This window comes from Leucopleurus acutus (assembly GCF_964270905.1).
Source record: "Leucopleurus acutus genome assembly, chromosome: 2".
NCBI classification, from domain to species: domain Eukaryota; kingdom Metazoa; phylum Chordata; class Mammalia; order Artiodactyla; family Delphinidae; genus Leucopleurus; species Leucopleurus acutus.
This window is the reverse complement of record NC_139143.1, coordinates 149,044,257-149,065,963: the sequence shown is the minus strand read 5'-3', so window position 1 is coordinate 149,065,963 and position 21,707 is coordinate 149,044,257. Positions and strand designations below refer to the sequence as shown.

Sequence of the window (21,707 nt, the reverse complement as noted above, 5' to 3'; positions counted from 1 at the left end):
GATTAGATACGTGTCCTCTGCTCCTACTTAAACCAAACACTTCCACGTCACACCTTGTCCCTGGTTGTCCAGTGGGAGTGAAGTGGCAGAACAGCAGAGTTAAGACCACACCTTGGATAAGAGCCAATGGGGACTGAATTCCTTCTGGGACTGTAGGATTATCTTTTCAATGGTAGACCCCACAAAAAGAAAAGTGCACTTCTCCCTGCCTCCCCCAAGGCCCAGGAAAAGAAAAGTAAGTGTCCACAATGAAAAAAAAAAATCTATACATATACCCAGAGTTTCTCCTTTTATTTACAAAGCAGTGAACCAAATCCCTGTGTGAACATATATATCCAATATACTGTAGTATTGTGTACGCCGTTTCCCCCTCAAACAGGACTTTAGGTTTGGCCACTTTTTCTGATTTAAGCCAAATATTAGTTTCATCTATGTGAACACATGATGGCAACAAACCTATGTATCACTTTAAATTGTTTTCTCCACCTAAAGGAAATGGTAGAGAGAAAGGGGAAGGGAGAAATAGAGATGTAACAAAACCTGTTCCTCCATCCTCATCCTCAACCCACAGCATACTCGGAGGTCAGTGCCTGAGCCAGTCCCAACAGTAAACTTGGGCTGTTCAAGAAACGTCTCCATTTAGCTCTCTATAAGTAAGGATGGCACCCTCAGTGTGCTTCAGAGGAAACAGTGAATTCAACCCAAGTGTCCTAAAAGAAAATGAAGTTACTTGAAATGCTGAACTTTAAAACAAGGAGTAGCCAAGGTTCAGGCATGTTCTCACCTGAGCTCGCGGGAACTTTGGGTACTGTGTGAAGTCTGTACACTGGCTTTAGCCACAGAAGAGAACCACAGTAGCCACGGGTGAGCTGAGGGCCTTTTGCTGACTGATTGGAATCCCAAGAACAGTCAGAGGCAGAAAAGATCTACCTCTCCCCACTGCATCTTTGCACAAACCATGGTATCTCTTTCCTGATCCAAATTTCCAAAGGCTTCTCTGAAAACTACAGATAACCCTTCTTGTGGACTGTTTTAAAATAGATTTATCTTTATGTATCTGAACAACAGCCATAGGTGCGCCTCTTCTCTACAGATTTTTCTTTCTTACTCACATACACACATAAACATAAATGCACACAGAGTCCGGGTGGTAGGCCAATCATACCAAAAATAAATACTCTCGCCTCTCTAAATTACTTATAGAACTAATCTTATTTTTGAAATATGTTAATAAATAATCTAAACGGGAGAGGGAGTTGAAGTGTTTTCTTCGTTTTACTTATGTTGATGGATAGCCACAAAGCATAATCATTCTATTTACAAAAAAAAAACCTCTGAAACCTAAAAAAGCCCCCCAAAACCAAATACCCTCTGTAAATAGAATTTTTAAATGATGAGTAAGCTACTGTACCATCGGCCCCATTTGGTTATGTACATCACGTTAGTCACTCAGCAGTAGCTATTCCATGAATTCCTCATGGGTAGTGCAACCAGTTAAAAAGTGTATAAAACATTATACATATAAAAACTCTCACATCCTTTGGATGTTTGCAGTTCATCATAACTTTGTGGTTACCTTTCCGCAATATAAATTAAAAAAAATTACACACGCACACACACACACACAGACACACAGACTCATGTACAGAAACCCTTCCATCCAGGCATACACCATCCAGGGTGTAGTGCATGGGACTGAATTCCGTGAGGCACGAAGGGAGTGGTCCCATCCTCAGGGCAGTCCATCATCTTCAAGGCTTAATGCCACTCGCTGGGGGAGACAGAGCAAAGAAATCATCATTAGACCCACTGGAGCTATTTATTGGATCACAAGGTACCAGAAATTCTATTACTTTATAGGCAGTAGCTCACATACTCTTCAAGAAGCTACCTCAGAAGACACGTTTGTCATATTTATTTTACAGATGAGAAAACTGAGACTCAACGAGCTTACACAGCATTTGTCCTGGATCATATAGCAAGCGGGTGAACTCAATTTGAACCCAGATCTGTATGAATCCAGAGCTATAGCTTTTTTCATTATTCTGTTCTGCCTCTGTAAAGAGGAAGGCTGTGGAGATCTAAACTTTCTCCATCCTCCCTTACAGGATTTTAGGTTTGCTCAACTTCAGTGGGTTAGCTTTGGCAAATGTTTAATCCCAGGCCATTAGCTACTTGTCTCTAGCATGCTAGTCACAATCAGGAAGGTAACTGGCTGCACCCCTCCCAACTAATTATCCAGAATTGGAAGGCAGTGGAGATCAATTAAGTTTAATCCCTCTTTCCCACTCCCCAACTTTCTAGTCATTAGATACTAGACTTCCCTCTGCCACAAATGGCTGACCACCCACTAACCCTTGAGCCAGTCTATTCCATTGTGGACAGTGGACTTAAATTCTTTCCTATATTGTCATGAAATCTGCTTCTTTATATCTTCCGACGTTCCCCGATTCTCTCTCTTAGACTCAGAGAGTTCTACACAGACAACCCTTGAAATTTTCAGTGTTTGTGTTCCCTTCCCTTCCTTCTGAGTGTTTTCTTCTCCAGGCTACACATCTAGCTTCCCCAGCCTGGTCCCGATATAATGCTGTGTCCCACTCTTCCATTTCCTGGATACCCTCCTTCGGATAGACCCCATTGTTTCAAGATCTTTCTCATCGCTATATGAATTTGAGCTAGCCACTTCACCTCTCTGAGTCTCGGTTTCATCATGTTAAATGGGAGTACTAATAGGACCTACCTCATAGGGTTGTTGGGAAATCAAATGGGATTATGTGTGTAGAGTGCTCAGTGTAGCACCTAACACACATGGGGTCCAGAGTATTCTAAATCAACCTAACCAGCATAAGATAGAACCAGCCTAGCATTTTCCGTCTCTGAACATTCTATAAACAGTAAAAAGTAACTCCACTGCCTTTCAAATCATCTTTGGATTATTTGTGGTTTTGCATGAATGTCACGGCCTTGCTCCACTAGACTATCTTTTTCTAGTCTGTGACCCTCCCACTCTCCTCAAGATAGATCTCTAGGCCAAAGTCAGGTCCCAGCAGTGATGGTGGAGCTACCTGAGAAGGGGACAGGGGAGAGAACAGGCTGTTGAGAATACTGATTTCCACAGCTTCAAGGCCATATACCCTGAGAAACAGTGGAAAGAGCATGGGCTTTTGTGTACATACAGATAGGAGTTTCAATCCTGGTTCTACCACTTCCTAGTTGTGATCCTAGGTAAGTTATTCAATTTCTCAGAGTCTCAGTTTTCTCATCTGCAAAATGGGGCTAACAATATCAAGTATATTGGTTCCTGTAAAGACTAAACAAGAAAATACATGTAAAACACTGAGTAGCGTCTGATACACAGTAGGTTCTTACTAAATGTCAATTTCCTCACTCTCCTACTCTATTCCTCTGCAGTTGGCAGGAGCTTAATTCTTCAGGCCTTAGATTCATCAGGAATAGCTCCTCCTGAGTGGTTGTTTCCTTCTGTGGAAACAATGACACTTTACATGTGCAGAGCGCTTTATAACTCACAAAGCACTCTCACATGTGCTATCTCAATTGAACTTTATAAACTTAGGCAGCAGAGAGAATGGGGGTTATTATTCCCATTTTACAAATAAAAGTAATCAGAAAGAAGGGACTGAGATCACAGAGCTGTGGAATAGTGAAACTGGGAGTCATCTCCACTCTAAGCTCAACATTTCTTCCACTGTGCCCCCTCTGATCTTTAAAAATTGGTTAAGCAACTGTCTGCTTGGATTGGCCAAGGTTAAGGATCCTCAAGGCCATCTGCTAACGCTCCTCACTTGCTTGACCTCATTTCCCACGTCTCCCCTTCACGAACAATTAGCTTCAGCAGCAATTCTGTCTGTCCTGCCCCGTACTCAGTCATTTCTTCCACATGCCATTTCCTTGGTCTGCAACTAACCCATCTTTCATCTTTGCCCCGACACCCAACTCACAGTTTGCAGCCTTCTAGAACCAGAAAGCCTTCTAGGATTGACTGCACCTGCCTGGTTCATGCCCTCGCTCATCAGCCCCTCAGACTCAGAGTGGCACTGCCCTACCTTGCACTTGACGACAGGCAGCTCGGAAAGAGGGTTCTTCGGGAGTTGGTGCAGCTGTGACCTTGGTTCCCCCGGCAAGACAAAAAGCTCCTTGAGGGCAGGGGCTGGGTCTTCCATTTCTCTGGTCTCCCCAAGACAGGGCTCTGCCCACAGTGGGTGATCAAAGCTGCTGATCGCCTGACAGGGGGATGGACTGGATGACCCATGAGGTCACACCCAGCCCCGACTCCGCTATACAACCATGACATCTGCTCCAGCCACTTTGTGGTCCTTGATCCCCCAACAAGCCATGCCCTGTCGTGCCTCTCAGCTTCTGCACATGCTTCTTTCTGGAATGCCACTTTCCTCCTTCTCTACGTGGAAGACTGCTATGAATCTTCCAAGGACACAGTTCTTCTGTCACCTTTGTTGATGTTTCCATAGCATTGGTTCAACAAATACTTACTGGGAGCCAAATATGCTGTGCTAGGCACCAGGGAAACATTAATCAGACAATCCTGCCCTCAAGGAGCTCACGTTCTAGCGGGGAGACCAATGAGTAAAAAGACAAGTAGACTATAGTGTGACAGGTGCTGTGATGGAGAGAGGTGGTGAGAGAACAGAGAAACCAGGGAAAGCTTCCTAGAAGAGGGGACCCTTGAGCTTCCACCATGGCACTCAGCACACAGCTGTTCAATAGCCAGTGACTAACTCCCCCACCAGCTCCCTGGGAGCAAGTACATCCCTTCTTTACTTTTGAACACTTGGTATCTTATGTGGTACTTGGCACATAACTGGTAACATTGTTCACTGAAATGAATGCATTTGAACTGAATGGCCACAGTTGCCTTTCTAGGCCAAAGGTTCTGAAAACGTATTCAGCACAAAGACAGGCCTCTTTCCTCCAGGAAGAGCCTCTAGGTACAAGGTGGTCCTGATACCCTTCTATCCCAACCACCTACCCCAGCATTCCTGTGTCCCCAGGGCCTAGAACAGTGCCTGGCACATGGTAGGTTCTTGATAAATGTCTGAAGGAGGGAAGGAGGGAAGGAGGGAGGGAAAGAAGGAAGGAAAGGAGGGAAGGAGGGAAAGAAGGGAGGAAGGGAGGGAAGGAAGAAGGGAGGAAAGGAAGGAAGGAAGGAATTCTTCCAGCAAGGAACACTTACTGCTGGATAGACATGGCCAATCTGAGCAGCCCTCCCTATGTGGAGCTCATCCTCATCCTCTTCTTCTGTCGTTTTCCTGTATACAGGGTTGTCGAAATTCATGCTTTTGGTGTTCTTCCGCTTCCAGTTTCTCCAGATCAGGTAGCCACTCATGCACAGCAGGGCTATAACCACTGGAGGAAGAGACACGTTACAGTGGATCTCCAGCAGGCTCCAGCCCGTTGCCCAGACATCAGTGCATTTCTCACCACCTCTCCAGCTTGGCTGCCCCTTGTTCCCAGGCTCTGTTTCTGCATATTCTTTTTCTGCTGCTGGGAAGCCCTTCTCCTAGCTCTTCATTCATTAACTACTCATCCTTCAAGATCCAGCTCAAAAGTGAAGTCTTTCTCAACCTCTCACGGTACAGTCAGTTGTTCCCTCGCGTGTGTTCCCAGACCACAGTGTTGTACTTTATATATGTGTACCCCCAACTAGACTGAGCTCTTTGAAGGCAGGGACCGTGCCTTCTTTCTCTCACTGTGCCCAGTGCCCAGTAGCGAGTAGGTGCTCAGTAACATGCTGAGTGAGCGAGTGAATTTCTTCACCACACTCTTGCCCTAATACTGCTACTTCCCTGGATTTCTCTAAGAAACCATTCTCTTCCAAAATTGGAGGGTGGAGGGCGGGGTGCTTCTTTCCAAAGCTGGGGCTCTGCAAGAAGAGGAGCATCTCTAGAAGGGAACACAGCAGGGAAACACAGGTTCCGAGTTAAAATAAATGGATATATTAATGTGTAAAGGAGGACGTTCTCAGATAGAGCCGGGAGAAAATGGGGCGAGCAGCTTCACAAGATAGCGAGCAGTCACCGTGAGCATTCAAGTGGAGGCTGGGCGACAGCTGTCTAGGATGCTATGGGGGGTTTCTCCAATACTTCGGTAAGATTATAATAATCAATAGTAACTGATATACATAAAGATAAGAACAGGGCAAGGATGTCTGTTATCGCTGCTATATTTGTTGTCCCAGAGATCTAGCTATGCAGTGAGACCAAATAAAGAATTGAAGGGCACACATGGGAAAGGGAGAAATGAAACTGTCATTAACAGATATTGTATGCTTGGAAAATCTTAGAAAAGCAGCTGAAAAACTATTAGAAATGATTTTAGTTCATCAAGAATCAACAGAAAAAAATCAATAGCTTTCTTATTAATCAGCAATAACCAATCAGAAAATGGATGGAATAAGAAAATATTCGTAATAGCCCAACAAAAAACTATAAAATACTTGGGATAAGTCAATAAGGAATGTGCGAGTCCTATGTGACCTATACAATTCTACTGAAGGCCATAAAAGAAGGCTCAGATAAATAGAGAGATACGTCATGTTCCTCGATGGGAAGGTTCAATGTTGTAAAAATGTAAATTCTCCCCGCATCAATTTATACACCCAAGGCATAAGATTCCATCATAAGTTTTATAGAATTAACAAGATGATTCTAAAGTTCACTTAGAAGAGAAATTGAACAAAAATAGCTAAGAAAATTTTCCAAGAATAATAATACCCTACTAGACATTAAAACATATCATAAAGTTGTGTTTCGAGTATATAGGAATAGTATATAGGGATTGGTGGAGAATAAACAGCCTAAAAGCAGATCAAAGTATGTATAGGCATATAGTTTACAATAAAGATGTCAAGTCAGAAGGAAAAGATGGACTATTATTCAATAATGGTCTTGTGAAAACTAGACAAGCATGTTGAAAAAAATACTTAAATCTCTACCTCTTGCTGCATCCTAAATTCCAAATGGATTAATAATCGAATACTAAAACATGCTTAAAATAGTAGAAAAATATAGAGAGAGATATTTTAATAATTTAGAATGAGGCAAACCTTCCTAAGCAAGACACAAAGTCCAGAAGTCATAATGTAGGAGATTAACAGATCTGATACTTAAACATTTTTAATTCATGCATGGCAAAAGAGACCACAAACAAATTCTAAAAATCAAGTGGCAGGATGGGAGAAATGATTTGTAACATATATTACAAAGGTCTAACATTAATTATGTATAAATATTTCTACAAATAAGTAAGAATTAGACAAGGAACCAATAGAAAAATAAGAAGAGACTGTGAATAGGCAATTCATAAAGGATGAAATGTAAATGGCCAATACGCTTGTGAAAAGATACTCTGCCTCCCAGGGAAATATCAGGGAAAGAATATTCATCTTTCAGCCCTCAGACAAGCAGAAATTTAAAATAATGATTCTATTAGGGCAGGTTACATCAGGGAAACAGCATACACATGCCCTTCTGTGGAGCAGAGTATGGCAGGAGAGGAGTTGATTTCTCTTTCACTAAACAATGCTGAGTATTTTCCACTCTACTCAAAATGAGCCTGGAATAGTCTCACCATCATCTTTACTAATAAAGCCTTTCAAGGCCAATTCAAATGCCACCTTCTTTAGAAGTGCCACTCCCTCTCCTCCACAGAGCATCGGGTCTCTATTACAGCACCTTATAACATGTAGTAACACCTCTCTTGTATCACCTTTTTTATGATTAAGTCTTACTAAAAACTGAAAGCTCTTTTTTTTTTTTTTTTTGCGGTACGCGGGCCTCTCACTGTTGTGGCCTCTCCCACTGCGGAGCACAGGCTCCGGACGCGCAGGCTCAGCGGCCATGGCTCACAGGCGCAGCCGCTCCGCGGCATGATGGGACTTTCCCGGACCGGGGCACGAACCCGTGTCCCCTGCATCGGCAGGCGGACTCTCAACCACTGCGCCACTAGGGAAGCCCAAAACTAAAAGCTCTTAAAGTCTTTTCTCTTTTTCCTCCCTGGATCCTTGGAGCCTCGCACAGTCCCTTGGATGGTGTTGAAGTTTCTAAAACATTCACTCGCTAACTCACCACCGTATTGGGGATTCTTAGGATAAAAGGGCCAAGTCCTTATCCTTGAGGTACTACACATGGGCAAGTAAGGGAGATAAAACGATGAATGGACAATCGCAATTCAAAGATCCGACCAAGAGAAGAGACTGGTATGAGAGACAGGATGTGCAGGATACTAAGTGAATATCAGGGTAAGAGAGAATGAATCAGCCCACGTGGCTCTCTGTGAGGTTTAACCAAATGTTATATTCTGGCCACATTCCAAACCCACCCCACTCCCGCCCTCCCACGCCATCCCCATTCCTGGCTTTGCCCATGTTGTCTTCACCTGCTTGGGTTGCTCTTGATCCTTCTTCACTTGGCTGATTTGGCTCAAATAACTTTTCCACTAGGAACCCTCCCCTGTCCGCTTCCCTCCTCTCCCAATTCCAAGATAAGTGCCTCAGCACTTCTACTGAACTGCACACGGCTTCATTTTAGGACTTACCACGTCAGAATCAAATTATCTGTGTCTCTCCAACAAGTCTATAAACTTTTGGAGGACAAGAACCATGTCTTACTTATTTTTAATCACCTTCCCTCCCCTTATCACAGAATCTGGTACATCATAGCTGCTTGATAAACGTTTGTTGAAAACGAAACAGAAAGCAAGCAACGTAGCACGATCTATTAAAGGAATGGCAAGCAGCTCTACGAATTTTTGTTAATGCATGTTTTTTCTACTCATTAATTCGACAAATACTTTATTTCGTCCCCTGTGCCAGACACTGCTAAGAGCTGGGGAGAGTGGCGAGCAAGAGAGACACCAGACCTGTCCCCGTGGAGCCTACAGTTTGGCTCCACACGGCTGGTGTGTAGAGCATGCGTGAGGGGTAGTGGGGGAAATATGTGGATAGCTGCCTGGGGCCAGGTCCTGAAGAGCCTGGTGTGCCAAGCTAAGAAGCCAAAGTAAATCAGGACTGGGAGGTGCGCAGGAAGGCGGCCAGGGCAGAAAAAGTCAGTGAGAGAGGTCCGTGTGCTCAGCGCTCTATCCTTCCAGTGCTTTACCCAGACCCTGGGCAGGGTCTCTCTCTTCTCACCAGTGACTTGGGGCCACACTCACCCATAGGCACGATGATCCCAATGACAGCAGCAGTGACTGTTGAGCCCATCTTGCCACTTTCATTCCCATCTGCAAAACACAAACATTAGCACAACGATGCTCCATCACTGTGAGTCCCAAGTCCTTGCTGGCCTCAAGCAGTAAAAACTACCCAACTGCTTCTTGCCCCCGTTCCAGAATGATGATCCCGGCTACTGCTTAATAATTTAGTCTTTCCAGATCTTATCAGGACAGAGGTCATCTCCATTTCACAGATGAGGAAATTGAGTCTTCTTGGGGTTTGGGGGACCCACAGAGAAGTGGCAGAGCTGGGATTCAAACCCAGGATTTGTGACCTAAATCCCTTACCCTTTCCACAGTATTTGGGTGGTGGGAAGCTCGGGGCTGAGCCCTTAGGTCTTTATGTTGCTGACTACCTGGGGCAATTGCCTTTTTCAGCCAGTATCTGTTGTTTTGTCTCTCTTATTTCTGTCTGTCCATCTGCATCATCAGTGTGGGTTTTTTTTAATAAATTTATTTATTTATTTTTATTTTTGGCTGTGTTAGGTCTTCGTTTCTGTGAGTGGGCCTTGCTCTAGTTGTGGCAAGCGGGGGCCACTCTTCATCGCGATGCGTGGGCCTCTCACTATCGCGGCCTCTCTTGTTACGGAGCACAGGCTCCAGACGCACAGGCTCAGTAGTTGTGGCTCGTGGGCCCAGTTGCTCCGCGGCATGTGGGATCATCCCAGACCAGGGCTCGAACCTGTGTCCCCCGCATTAGCAGGCAGACTCTCAACCACTGCGCCACCAGGGAAGCCCGTACTATGTATTTTTAAAAGTAGGTTGTGCCATCTTTTCCACTCTCTTACACTCATCTTCAGTATAACATCTGTACAGAACTTTTTAGTTTAAAAAGCAGTTTTCCCTTGGATCCTCATGACAGCCCTCTGAGGTGTGGAGAGGAGCTATCATTTGCTCCAAGAGAGGAGATGATTGTCTCCTGGCAACGGCGCAAATGCTATCCTCTCAGTGTGTCTGTTTCTCCAAGTTACTCCAAGGGAACCTAATTATTAAGGGGAGAAAAGAGCTGCACTGCTTACCAAGTTTACTGTGGAAATGCCGTTCTCTTCTCCCTCCGGGTCCCAAGCAAACACAGGACAGTGATATTAAAGCCCAGAGCGTGATGAAGCCAGTGGGGAGACCCCCTGGTCGGAGGCTCAGCCCAAGTGAAAGAAACTGGACTTCACACGCGACCCACCTGCCTCTCCAAACTTCAGGGTAAGCGCTCAACTCTGAAAGCGCTCCTGCTGGCAAGATGGGCCTGATTATTAAGGTGCTACCACGCTGCTTAGTTTCTGGGCCATGTACATATGGGAAAAAATTTAAAAGATAGTTTATCCTCTTAAATGAACTCCCCCAGCAGGTAACTCAATTTAAAAGGTATTTGCTGGTTAATGAGATAGAACATTTCTAGCAGTGACAATTACTGCTCCCGATGATTTAATAAGTGGTGAACTTAATTATTTTCATCCCAGGGTTTGCAGAGAGGCACTAACAGACCATAGTTATGGATATCACTATATGGGGAACCTACCGAGAGTGCTGAGAACTGAGACCAGGGCATTTGAAACTTCCAAATCTGAGGGATGCTCCCTCATACATGTCAGTAACGTGTGACACAGACACACTATCAGAGTCAGCAGAGGCTGTGTGCATGAGCACTTCTGTTTACACGGATGCCTCTGTCTCTCGTGGCAACCTTGCGAAGCAGGTAGGGGAAGGGTTATTATTACCCTACTTTGTAGGTGAGGAAACTGAGGCTCAGAGATAGGAGGTAGCTTCCCTAGAGACCCTCTATAAGGTAGGAGCACCTATGACTCCTAAATTGCGGGTTGGCACGCTTCCTCCCGCTGCTTCCTCCTAATAGACAGCCAATATTTAGCTCTGGTATGACCACTTCTTCCCACAGATCCCCCGATCCTGGCTTCCCTAGGACCCTCCCACGTCATGAAAGAAGGCAGAACTCATTTCCTTACAGTGCTGGGAGTGGTTGCTGGTTGCAGGGCTTGGGGTAGACGGGTTGATGCTGGGAGCCCTGGGGACACTAACTGAGCCTGGGACCGCTGCTGCCAGGCTCGGTGTCTCTGTGCTGTGGTTCTGGTAGGCGGGGCTGTGGACGGTGGTCCCAGGGGCTCTGGTGGTGTCGGCTACTGTCCTCGTTGTGGTGGAGGCTAACGTTGTAGTTGAGGTAGACTGAGGTGCTGCGGGGGAAATATCATGAAGGTCACTGGACAAAGAATTTTGCTGTTTTAGTGCCTAAATTATTGCCTCGAGGAAGTATACTTATGAACTCATCCCCATGGCTCAGCTCAAACTCCTTCCCTAATCCTACTGAATGGGCTATGATTTTTACTTTAGCTGAATGCCAAGCATCTTGTCTGTGTTTATACTGCATTTCAGTTTGATAAAGATGAGTCATTAGGACAATGCTATAGAATCAGGTGTGGGCAAGACCACGATAAAAGACTGGGAGGAGTGGAAATTACATAAATCTAGAAGGAGTTTGCATGTATACTGGTACACTATTAGGTTCAAATTCTCACTCCACTTTAAACAACTGAACCTGGAAATGATGAATGCTGCAGCAGACTTATGCTCAAACAAAAGGCCTCGTGCCTCCATTGAGACTGGAGGATGGGTATACATGTATCTGGTTGAAGTATTAACTGACTGTTAGCCCCAATCATATCACAAAAGGGCTGCTAGATAGTGTGTTAAGTTCTGGGTGAGCAACGGGCAAGATCATAGTCACCTGCATATAAATAGTAATCAAAGCCATGGGGATCAAGGTTTCTTAATCTGAGGTCTTCAGGGGATTCCTGATCCCCCTGAAACTGAATTTAACATGTTGTATGTGTATGTGCATTTGTCTCGGGAGTGAGAAGAGAAAGCCTTGGAGGGACCCTATGGGACACCAGCATTCAAGGTCGGTACAGAAGAGGAGCCTGCAAAGGGCAACAAGTAGCCAGAGAAGATGGAGGAAGACCAGGCGCTCATGGTTTTCCAGAAGTCGAGGAAAATTTCAGCAGATGGGGTCTGGCATTGCCAGGGGCCATCCCTCCCAGTAGCTCTGCTCACCTCGGTAGCACCTCTTCATGTCAGGGCCCAGTCGCATCGTGTCAGGACAGGCACAAGTGTACTTGGGGGAGTGGCTGGACATCTGAGGAGCAGGAAGGCACAGGTACTCACAGCCTCCATTGGGCTGGGCACTCAGCTCGCAGGCATCTGCAGCTAATGGCACAGAGAGAGACGGGGAGAGAGAGTACTGGGGCACAGACGGGATGTGCCAGGCTCTCCCTCCCCCACGCATGAGGCCCTTCCCACTCGGCTAAATCAAAACGATTTCTCTACTACTTTTACTGGGCACCTTCCGTCACTGTACCTGCTGTTTTATCCCCACTCTTTCTTCCTTTTTTTTTTTTTAAACATCTTTATTGGAGTATAATTGCTTTACAACGGTGTGTTAGTTTCTGCTTTATAACAAAGTGAATCAGCTATACATATACATATATCCCCATATCCCCTCCCTCTTGCATCTCCCTCCCTCCCACCCTATCCCATCCCTCTAGGTGGTCACAAAGCACGGAGCTGATCTCCCCGTGCTATGCGGCTGCTTCCCACTAGCTATCTATTTTACACTTGGTAGTGTACATATGTCCATGCCACTCTCTCCCTTCGTCCCAGCTTACCCTTCCCCCTCCCCGTGTCCTCAAGTCCGTTCCCACACTTTCATTTAATGCTGATGACAGCTCGGGGGGGGGGGTGTTATGCCCAGGTTAACAGATAAAAGACTGTGGCTCAAAGAGAACAAGCTTGTCAAAGCTATACCTCTAGTAATTTTGGAGACGATTTAAATTGAGGTCTGTTGGACTCCAAAGTCCATGTTTTTTTCTCCCTATGCCACATGCCGTATCTCTTTCTTATTTAAATTTCTAATCTAGAATCAGGCACCAACCTTATCTCCTTACCCCTTTTTGCTTTCCCACCTTTACCCTTCCCATTACAGTTAGAATGAGTATATCCTAGTGACAGAGGAAGGGACAACCTAATTGCAGGATTCCTGGCGTCTGTTGCCAACCAGCAAGCTGACTTACTGACCGCCCTAGGATACATTACTTTATACCACTGCAAAGTACGAACAAATAGCAAATGAGAAGCAATGTGCTCCTTCATGGCCGAAGGAGCTCTGGAATCAGACAGGCCTAAGTTTAGGCTTTAGCCCTACCACCTGCTAAGGTTATTTTACCCCTATGAGCTACAGTTTCCTCAGCTGTTAAATGAGAACAGTGATATCCATACTTTGTAAGAATGGCAAAAATGGGACATTTGTATGTTTGTTTATTTCTACCCAGCCTTAGTTCACCAAGAGCTTGAGGCAAAATGAAGTAAATGTGCGACAGCAAGGCAGCCCACCAACGACAGGGACTGTTGCCACTACTTCTGGGGATGCCGAGGCGCGACGTGCATGTGAATACAGCCTGCCTGCTAGAGGGAGGGGATGTGGGCAGGGGACCTGGGACTGGGCAAGGCTCACCTCTTGGCTGCTTCAGCTCATGGAAGATGACAATGTCATGTGGGTTATTGAGGTTCTCAGCTAGGACGGAGATTTCCAGGCCATTGAGCCGATTTGCACTGAAAATGGCCTCATTCTCCAGGTCTGTCCAGAACACCTTGTCCTGTGGGGTACAAATACAGAGGATGGGAAGCCTAGAGCTTAAACCCACGACCTCAGCCTGAGGGCTCGGCCTCAAACCATAGTCACAAGCACTGCTCTGGCATCTCCCCTGAACTCTCTGGTCCACAGATTCATAGCGGGACTCTCAGCTCTGATCTGTGGCATAGGCTCTGGTTCCCTTCTGTCTCAGAGGGTTATTCAGTGCTCTGGCCTGAAGGCTGCTCATTAACGCTGAGCTAGGCCTGCTTCCTGGAGTTCAGCAGAAACCGAGGTTGGGTCTCTGTAGCTGTTACCATTCCTAGGGCCTGGGACCAAGATTGGAGAGGATGTATGATCTAGCAAGCACTATCCCTAGGGGGCCTCCTACAGCCTCTGGGTATACACGCATACACATCCAATGGTTGGTCCACACAAGCCTAAATGTGTATCTGCAGGCGAATCCACGTTTATAGGTACAACCGTGCAGCCTCATGTGCAGATCTAGACACATACCCACGTGCTCATCTACACACCCAAAGGCACACTTGTGCCTAAGATGAACTTGTCTAAGCACTGGTGTGCATATGTACACTCACAAGCACTAGCACACACAGGAATGCACATTTTTAAACAGACGCATTTATGTATACACAGGCACGTACACATACATGCCACATGTACGTACAAGCACACACACGTGTCTGAACACACCTGTCTTTCGAAGCAGAGGCTGGACTTGGGAGCTGGAGCCTTGCCCACAATGTCAGAGCTGTGCTGGGCGATGTCACTCCAAGCAAATATTGCCAATGCCCACCACAGGCCACTGTCCCCTTGCTTTCCCTCCCCTTGGTGGCAGAGTTAGTTTTGGGGAAGAGGTATGGGTGTGCGAGAACTTGGTCGCTTCTGGCTTCCTCATTCCCCAAGGAGAAACGTTGTTAGGGTCAGAACACAGGAGGGTCTTGACTCTTCACCCTCTTGTGAGCTTCTTGAGGACGGGGATGAGGTCTGATTCACTTCTATGACCCCAGGGTCCAGCAAAGGTCAGTGAGAGTGTGCTGAATTGAATAGCATCTCTCAGGCCATTTCCAACAGTAAATGATACTAAGGAAATGTGTATTCCTTTTCCCTTTCTTTATTGGGTACCTTCTGTATACGTGGGTACAGTGCTGGGTGCCGAGGGTACCTGGTCTAGCAACTTACCTGTGGGAAGTGCTCTGAGGGAGGGGCCTTGGGGAGGAAGCACAGGAAAGGCTGCCAGGTGGACAAGGGGCTGCATAGCCTCTGTCTGAAGACAGCTCACATATTATGTACAAACAAGCCAGTCAGCTTCCCTGTCCCTTTGTTTCCACTTGGACGAGTCTCAGGGAGACATCCTATTTGAACAGCCTTTCCTAGGCTTCAGCTTCCTGATGGGGCCATGCCTCCCCTCACGGAGCTCACCTCAAACACAGCTATCCCGAAAGGGTGGCTCAGGTAGTCAGGGGAGGAAATCAGCATCTTCCTGTTGCCTCCGCTGAAGTCAATGCTGGACAGCTGGTGCAGCTTGGAGTCCACCCAGTACAAGCGCTGGTTCAGCAAATCTTGAGCAGGAAAAAGGGACAAGGGGATCGGGTTGTGAGCCTGGGACCACAGCCTGGAATTCTGCTCCTCTGTGGCCCTTCCCTGCCCACATCTCCAGGCCGGGCCTCAGAAGGAGGCCAGCTCAGGGCAACCATCAGGAAACACAGGCAGTGGCACTATAAGGGGACGCAGCAACAAGACCCATGGAGCCCCAGGCAGTGGTCAGCTCCAGGCGCTAGAACAGGCCCCCCAGCGGGGGAAGGCAGGGCTCACCCAGGGTGATTCCGTTGGGCCACTCAATACCATCTGACACCAGTGTCTGCCGGTGCACACCGTTGAGCCCAGACTTCTCGATCTTAGCCTCGTACCCCCAGTCAGACCAATACACGAACCTAGAAGAGAGAAGAACCCAATGGGCTTCTTGTCAGGGGACATGACTGGGGTGGTGTGGGTCACAAGGGCTCAGTGGCCCTCTGAATATTGAAGATTACGCTTAGTGAGGACTGGAAAGACCTCTGAAGTTCACGGGAGCCATCAAACCTTAGCATTGGCAGGCGTGTCGGTCTTCGCCTTATCTGAGTCCCTGGAGAAGCCTGTATTCCCCGAGTCCCCCTGACCTCGGCTGAACAGCCTGTCAGCAGCTCCAGCTACAGCCCTAGCGTGCCAGAGCAGGAAGGGAAGGGCCCCGTCAACCCTCTTACTTTCCTGGTTGACAGAGGAGAAAGCCGATGACCTAGCCAGGGTCACACAGCTAGAACTCTGTCCAGGGCTTCTCTCTCTTTTTTGTTGAACATTTATTGAGTACTTACTAGGTGAGTGGCCTCATCTCATGTACTTACAAATGCAGTAATCACTGCCCCTCTAATCCAATCCCTACAGAGCAGACAAAATGAGCTTCTAAAAGTGGAAATAAGCTGTCATTATCCTGCTTTTTGAAACTGAGATCTAGTTGACATACGACACTAGTTTCAGGGGTACAACATAATGATTTGATATTGCCAAATGAGCACCACAAGAACTTAGTCAACACCCAGCACCCCACAGAGCTACAACGTTTTTTTCTTGTGATAACTTTTAAGATCTATTACTCTCCAGTTTTTAAACTTTACGATGGTTTCTCCTATTGACCTTAAAATCAGATCCCAAATCCTTACCACATCCGACAGGGCTCTGCAGGACTGACTAGGTCCCTGCCTACCCCTCTGGCTGTCTCTCCTGCCACCACTGTCCACTTCCCTTACAAACTCCACACCCGCCGCCAGGGCTTCTCTTAGATCCCTCAGGGCACCAAGGCCTTCTCAGAGCCTTTGCCCCCACTTGTGTGCCATTTAGAACGTCTTTTCAGCAGAGAACCTTCCTCCGACCCTCAATGTAAATAGGTTCTCCCTGTTATTGACTCTTAAAACACCCTGTTTTTTCCCTCCGGAGTGCTCACACCGTCGGTTATTTACGTGTGCCTTCGGTATGTGGCGTATCTGTTTACTGTCTGTTTTCCCCACTAGTCTACATGCTCCGCTGAGGGCAGGCGCCTCATCTGCCTTACTCCTCATTTTGTACCTGGCAGGTAGCTCGTGTGTGGCCTATAGGCCTTATTTACTATTTGTTGAACGAGGTAGTGTCACAATTACCCCAGGAGGGTGTAATTATCAGTCCCATTTTACAGATGAGTAAACTGTGGCTCAGAGAGGCTGACTTCCCTAAGATCACGTTGTGAATAAGTAGTAAGGCCAGGCTTCAAATTTAAGTTCACATTAAGTTGGACTCTAAAGCCCGTGTGCTTAACCCTCCCCAAAATGCCTCTGCTGAAACCTGGTGTCAAGCCAAGGCTGGCTCCAGGCTAGGGGGCTGCGTGGTTGTCCTGGATCCCTTCCATTTGCCACTTTGAATCCCATCGCCATTCTGCTCTGTATACCAAAAGGCTGGCGCATGTGGGAACCACATCAATGGGCTGGGCTCCCTAGCCGTCTGGCTTCCAGTTGTATTCAGCAAAATATCAGAGGGGGAAGGGGAGAGACTGAGGTCAGGATGTCTATTCCCCTAACTCCCCCCTACAGAGGTGCCTCCAGCTGGCTAATGCCCTAAAGGTGACCCTCTCTACCCGGCTCTTTCCCTCCCAACTCGGCTAACCCTCCCTGCTCCTGCCCCTCAGGCCTGTTACCTGTTACTAGTCCAGGATAGTGCATGAGACCTTACCCGCTCCTTTGTCAATAGTCCCTTTATTAACCGGCCTTAAATTATCTTAAAATGAGTGTGCAGTGGGTTTTCTGGTGGGACCCTGACCGAGCCACCATGGACCAGGAATGGGCTGGGTGTAACTATATGGTTTGGGGGACATGGCAGGTGCAGCCCCAGGTCTGTGTGATAGCAGACAGAGAACAGGGTTGAGGTGGGGGTTAAAGGAGATGACAGTTGTCTGCAGAGTGCCTGGATGCACCTGTGCAAAGCGGCAGCTGTCCGCCACTGCCCAAGGCCACGCACAAAGGCCACGCACACCCTCTCAGGTGGCCAGCCTCACCCCCAGCTGCCCTCACTGGAAGAAGAGGATTTTCTTATCCTTGCTTAACAATTAAGGAAACAGCAGCAGGAAGAAGCTGGTGATCCTGGTAAACATAATACGATGCAGTTGCTTAAAAATCATGCCATCTCAGGACATCCCCACTGAGGGAGGGAGGGAGGGAGGGAGTTGTGCTCTGTTCAGAATCCCTACCCCCGATATGGAGGCATGGGCAGAGCAGGGCAGCCTGGATGGTGAGGGGCCCAGAGGCTGTGGGCCACAGGGATGGGGATGGAGGCGGGCAGGCTGGAGCAGAGCTGACCCAGTAATCTCAGTCCTCAAATCTTGCTGGCTGTCCTGCAGGGCAGGGAGTAGACATGCTAGAGGTAACTCCGGAGGCCAATGGAGGAAGTCCAAGAGAGGCAGATATGGGAACATGAGAAAGAAACAAACAAAAGAATACTTTCTAATGGGCAGAGCTGCCCCAAAATGAAACAGGCCGTATGAGAAGTGACAAGCTCCTGTCTCTGGAAGTGCGAGCAGTTGCCAGATGCCCACCTGCAGCGCGCAGCAGCCTGAGGGAAGACTTCCTGCCCCAGGAGCGTCTACCAGGCAATTTCTAGCGCCCTACCCGGCTCTGAGATGCTCTGCTTCTATGATATGGTGAGAGAGTAGCAGAGTCCTGGGAGCGCCCTGGCGACCAGTGCGCAAGGGACCCTGGGTCAGGGGTTCACAGGCTGAGGGGCCCGCACGGACTTTCTTCCCTGTGGCTTGTGTCTGGGTGGCCCAGGGCCTTCCGAAGCCCTCAAGGCAGCTCTTGTGACAGACACATGAGGACTGAGCGCCTGGGGCAATTTGGGGGTGGGAACACTCACCCTCGCAGAGGGTCGACGGCAATGGCCCGGGGTTCACTGAGGTCACGGCTGAAGAGAGTGCAGCGGCGTCCGCCATCAACTGTGGCCACTGAGATGGTCTTGTTGCCCGAGTCGGTCCAGTAGATGTGCTTGTGGACCCAGTCCACTGCCAGGCCCTCCGGAGAGTGCAGCTGCTCATCAATGAGGACCTCCTGCTCCGCCGGGTCGCTGGCTTTGTCCATGTAGGCGCTAGGAGCAACCAGGGCTGGCGTGGGCAGGTGTGCCACCCCCGGGCCCATCTGGAGCTGCCCTTCCCCTCTCTCTTCCCTCGGGGTCACAGCAGTGCATTGGAGAGGAACTTGGCTCATTTCCACTCAACACATTCCCCGGGCCACCAGGGTAAGGATACAGGCTCAAGTCAGCCACGGTCTCTGGCCTGGAGGAGCTCAGTTTAGTAGGGACAAAAATTTACAGCCAGATAATTACACCAATACACTGTGATTACGGAAAGTATCAGAGGCTATAGCAGCAGAGTAATGGAGACTACATCATCCTGGAGGGCTGGAGAAGGCCTTATAGTTGAGCCCTGAAGGCCCAGTCTGTCAGGAACACAAAGAACAAAGGCAGAGGGAACAGCACGTGCAGATGCCGAGGCGTGTGCTCTGGAACAGTGACGGATCCAGTGGGGGTGGAGTGGGGTAGGTGGGGTGTAAGACAGGAAGTAAGTGTAGGCAGGGGCCACATCCTGACGGGCTCTGCGTGCCACGCTAAAGGCTCAGGATTTCACTGTGGAGGGGTAACTGAACAGGTCGGAGGACATGGCCAGAGAGGCATGTTAGATCACTGTGGCACCTTCAGAATACGCGAGGAATTGGAGGAGGAGGGAATGAAGGCAGGGAGACCAGTTAGGAGGCTGTGACCGCATCCAGGTGAGAGACGAAGAGGGTGTGCAGAAGGGCTGAGGCAGCAAGAATGGACAGAAGGGGCCACAGTACAGCAGACACTCAGGAGGCAAAATTAGCAGGGCTTTCTCTCTCCCAAATGCTTTATTTCCCAAGGTTTTCTTCTCCACTTACCCTCTCTTCGGGTGATTAGTTCCACAGTGCCCACGGCCATCCACAGCTCTGACCCTCTGATCCTGACAACTGTCTAAGTTCCAGACTATAAAGCCAACTGGCCCCCGTCGGACGTCCCATGGACACCGTGAACTCAACACATCCCAAACTATTCATCCCCATTCCCCTCCTCTCAGCCACACAGACAGACTGCCTACCCCGCACCCGAAACTCCTCCCCTGCTTCCATCTCAGAGAACGGTACCACCGTCCACGAAGAAACCTCCCAAGCCGGAAACTGAAACTCCCAAAGTGAACCTGGGAATTCATTCTGACTCATCTTCCCACAGCGCCATAACCAGGGCATCATCAAATCCTGCCTCTTTCCGTCACAACCATCGGACAGGCACTGCTCAAGCTGTTTCTGGGTGTGCGAGTGTGAGTGTGTCTGTGTGTGCTGGGGCGTGATAAGCATCGAGTTGTCGGTGAGCAGCACGCCGCGGACTGCTTCCACCCATCCATCCACCATTCGTTCAACAGTCCGCCCAGCGCCTGGTCATCGGCAGTCCTGCCAAGTGGATCTCAGGACAAAGAAAGGGGGCCTGGGCACGCAGAGGCTCCTAGGAGAGAACCTCCTGCGTGTGCAAGGAGCCTTCCCAAGCGCCAGAGTCCACTGACTGTGCTGTGAAGGGCTGGACTGCAGGTAGTGCCACCCTTGACCGCCAGATTGGGTCAGAGGCCTCCTCTATACTGTTCCCTCATGCTCATCACAGTGGATTTCGCTATGCTCTGAGTGGGATCCTCCAGGCAGGACCAGGTCTGAGTCATCTTTGAGTCCCCAGCATCCAACACACATATATGTGAGCTGCTCTGAAAATCCCTACCAAAGCCCAGAGGCTTCTTCCTTTCCGCCCTGGCTGAACATTTCCTGTGTCTCGCACTGCCCCCTCAGGCCGCCAGAGGTCAGTCAAAGCCTCCATGTGTGGGGCTCAAAGCTGCTCGCCCATCCAAGCCCTCAGCCCCCGGAAGGCCCAGCAGGTGGAGAAGTCCTGGCAGTTCCACAACCGCTGTGATCCCCCGTGCCTTCCTAAGCCCGATCTCTGTCCTGGGGAAATATAGAGGCAGAAGAGGTGCAGAGGCCGCCCTTCCTCCTTCTTTGTTGGCCCCAGCCACACCCCCCAGGCCTGGTTGCAGGACCCAGGCCTCGACTCACCTGTAGATCTTGCGGTAGGAGAGGTCACACCAGTAGATGCGATTGGTGGCAACTTCGACGTCCAGCGCCACGACGTTCTTGAGCATGGGGATGAGACGCGAGTAGTCCCGCTTCACCAGGTCTATCCTCCGCACTTCGTGCCGGTTGGTGAAGATTAGGGACGGGCTTCTGCCAGCTGCCATGCAGGGGGGTTGAGAGGGAAAGGGTCAGTGCAAGAGGCGGGGGATCTGGAGACCAAGGCTCTGCCCCTGGTTTGCTGGGGGACTCCTCATTTCCTGTAAAAAGTGGTGACGACTCCTACCTCACAGGTTAAAGAAGCAGGTGAAATGATGGCTACAAAAAGCATAAGATGCAAAGCCCCATGCGTAACAGAGGGATTTTTATTCTTTTTATCGCACACAAACTCCCCCCAAATCTTTGATGACTCCCCATTTCCTCTGGCCTGCACGGAAGGCCTTCTGCAGCATGACCCCAGCTCCCTGTCCAGCCTCATCACTCACCCCCCCTGACACCTTGATTCCGGCCACCAGACTACCTGTCATCACCTTGCCACGGCAGAGCTTTGCTGCCTCGGGGCCTTTGCTCAAGCTGTCCCTCTACCTAGAATGCATTTCTCCCCAGCAGCTGCCACCTCCTCTGCTTGGGCCCCACTG

The 21,707-nt window shown here is 48.6% G+C and overlaps 1 protein-coding gene across 9 annotated transcripts in view; it reads right to left on the bottom strand.

Moving 5' to 3' along the window:
• Positions 1-1,732: 1,732 nt before the first annotated feature.
• Positions 1,733-21,707, bottom strand: part of LRP8 (LDL receptor related protein 8) — a gene marked incomplete at both ends in the record, with an annotated part of 75,958 nt that continues 55,983 nt past the window's right edge. For 7 of the 9 annotated variants that reach the window (XM_082832806.1, XM_082832807.1, XM_082832808.1 and 4 more), the window contains 11 exons: positions 1,733-1,771; positions 4,065-4,241; positions 5,210-5,382; positions 9,187-9,255; positions 11,202-11,426; positions 12,304-12,456; positions 13,760-13,901; positions 15,320-15,459; positions 15,713-15,831; positions 18,809-19,036; positions 21,055-21,229. In XM_082832806.1, coding sequence (XP_082688932.1) covers positions 1,733-1,771; positions 4,065-4,241; positions 5,210-5,382; positions 9,187-9,255; positions 11,202-11,426; positions 12,304-12,456; positions 13,760-13,901; positions 15,320-15,459; positions 15,713-15,831; positions 18,809-19,036; positions 21,055-21,229 — 1,640 coding nt within the window. The remainder of the gene's footprint in view (positions 1,772-4,064; positions 4,242-5,209; positions 5,383-9,186; positions 9,256-11,201; positions 11,427-12,303; positions 12,457-13,759; positions 13,902-15,319; positions 15,460-15,712; positions 15,832-18,808; positions 19,037-21,054; positions 21,230-21,707) is intronic. The other 2 variants (XM_082832811.1, XM_082832814.1) reach the window with 2 other exon arrangements.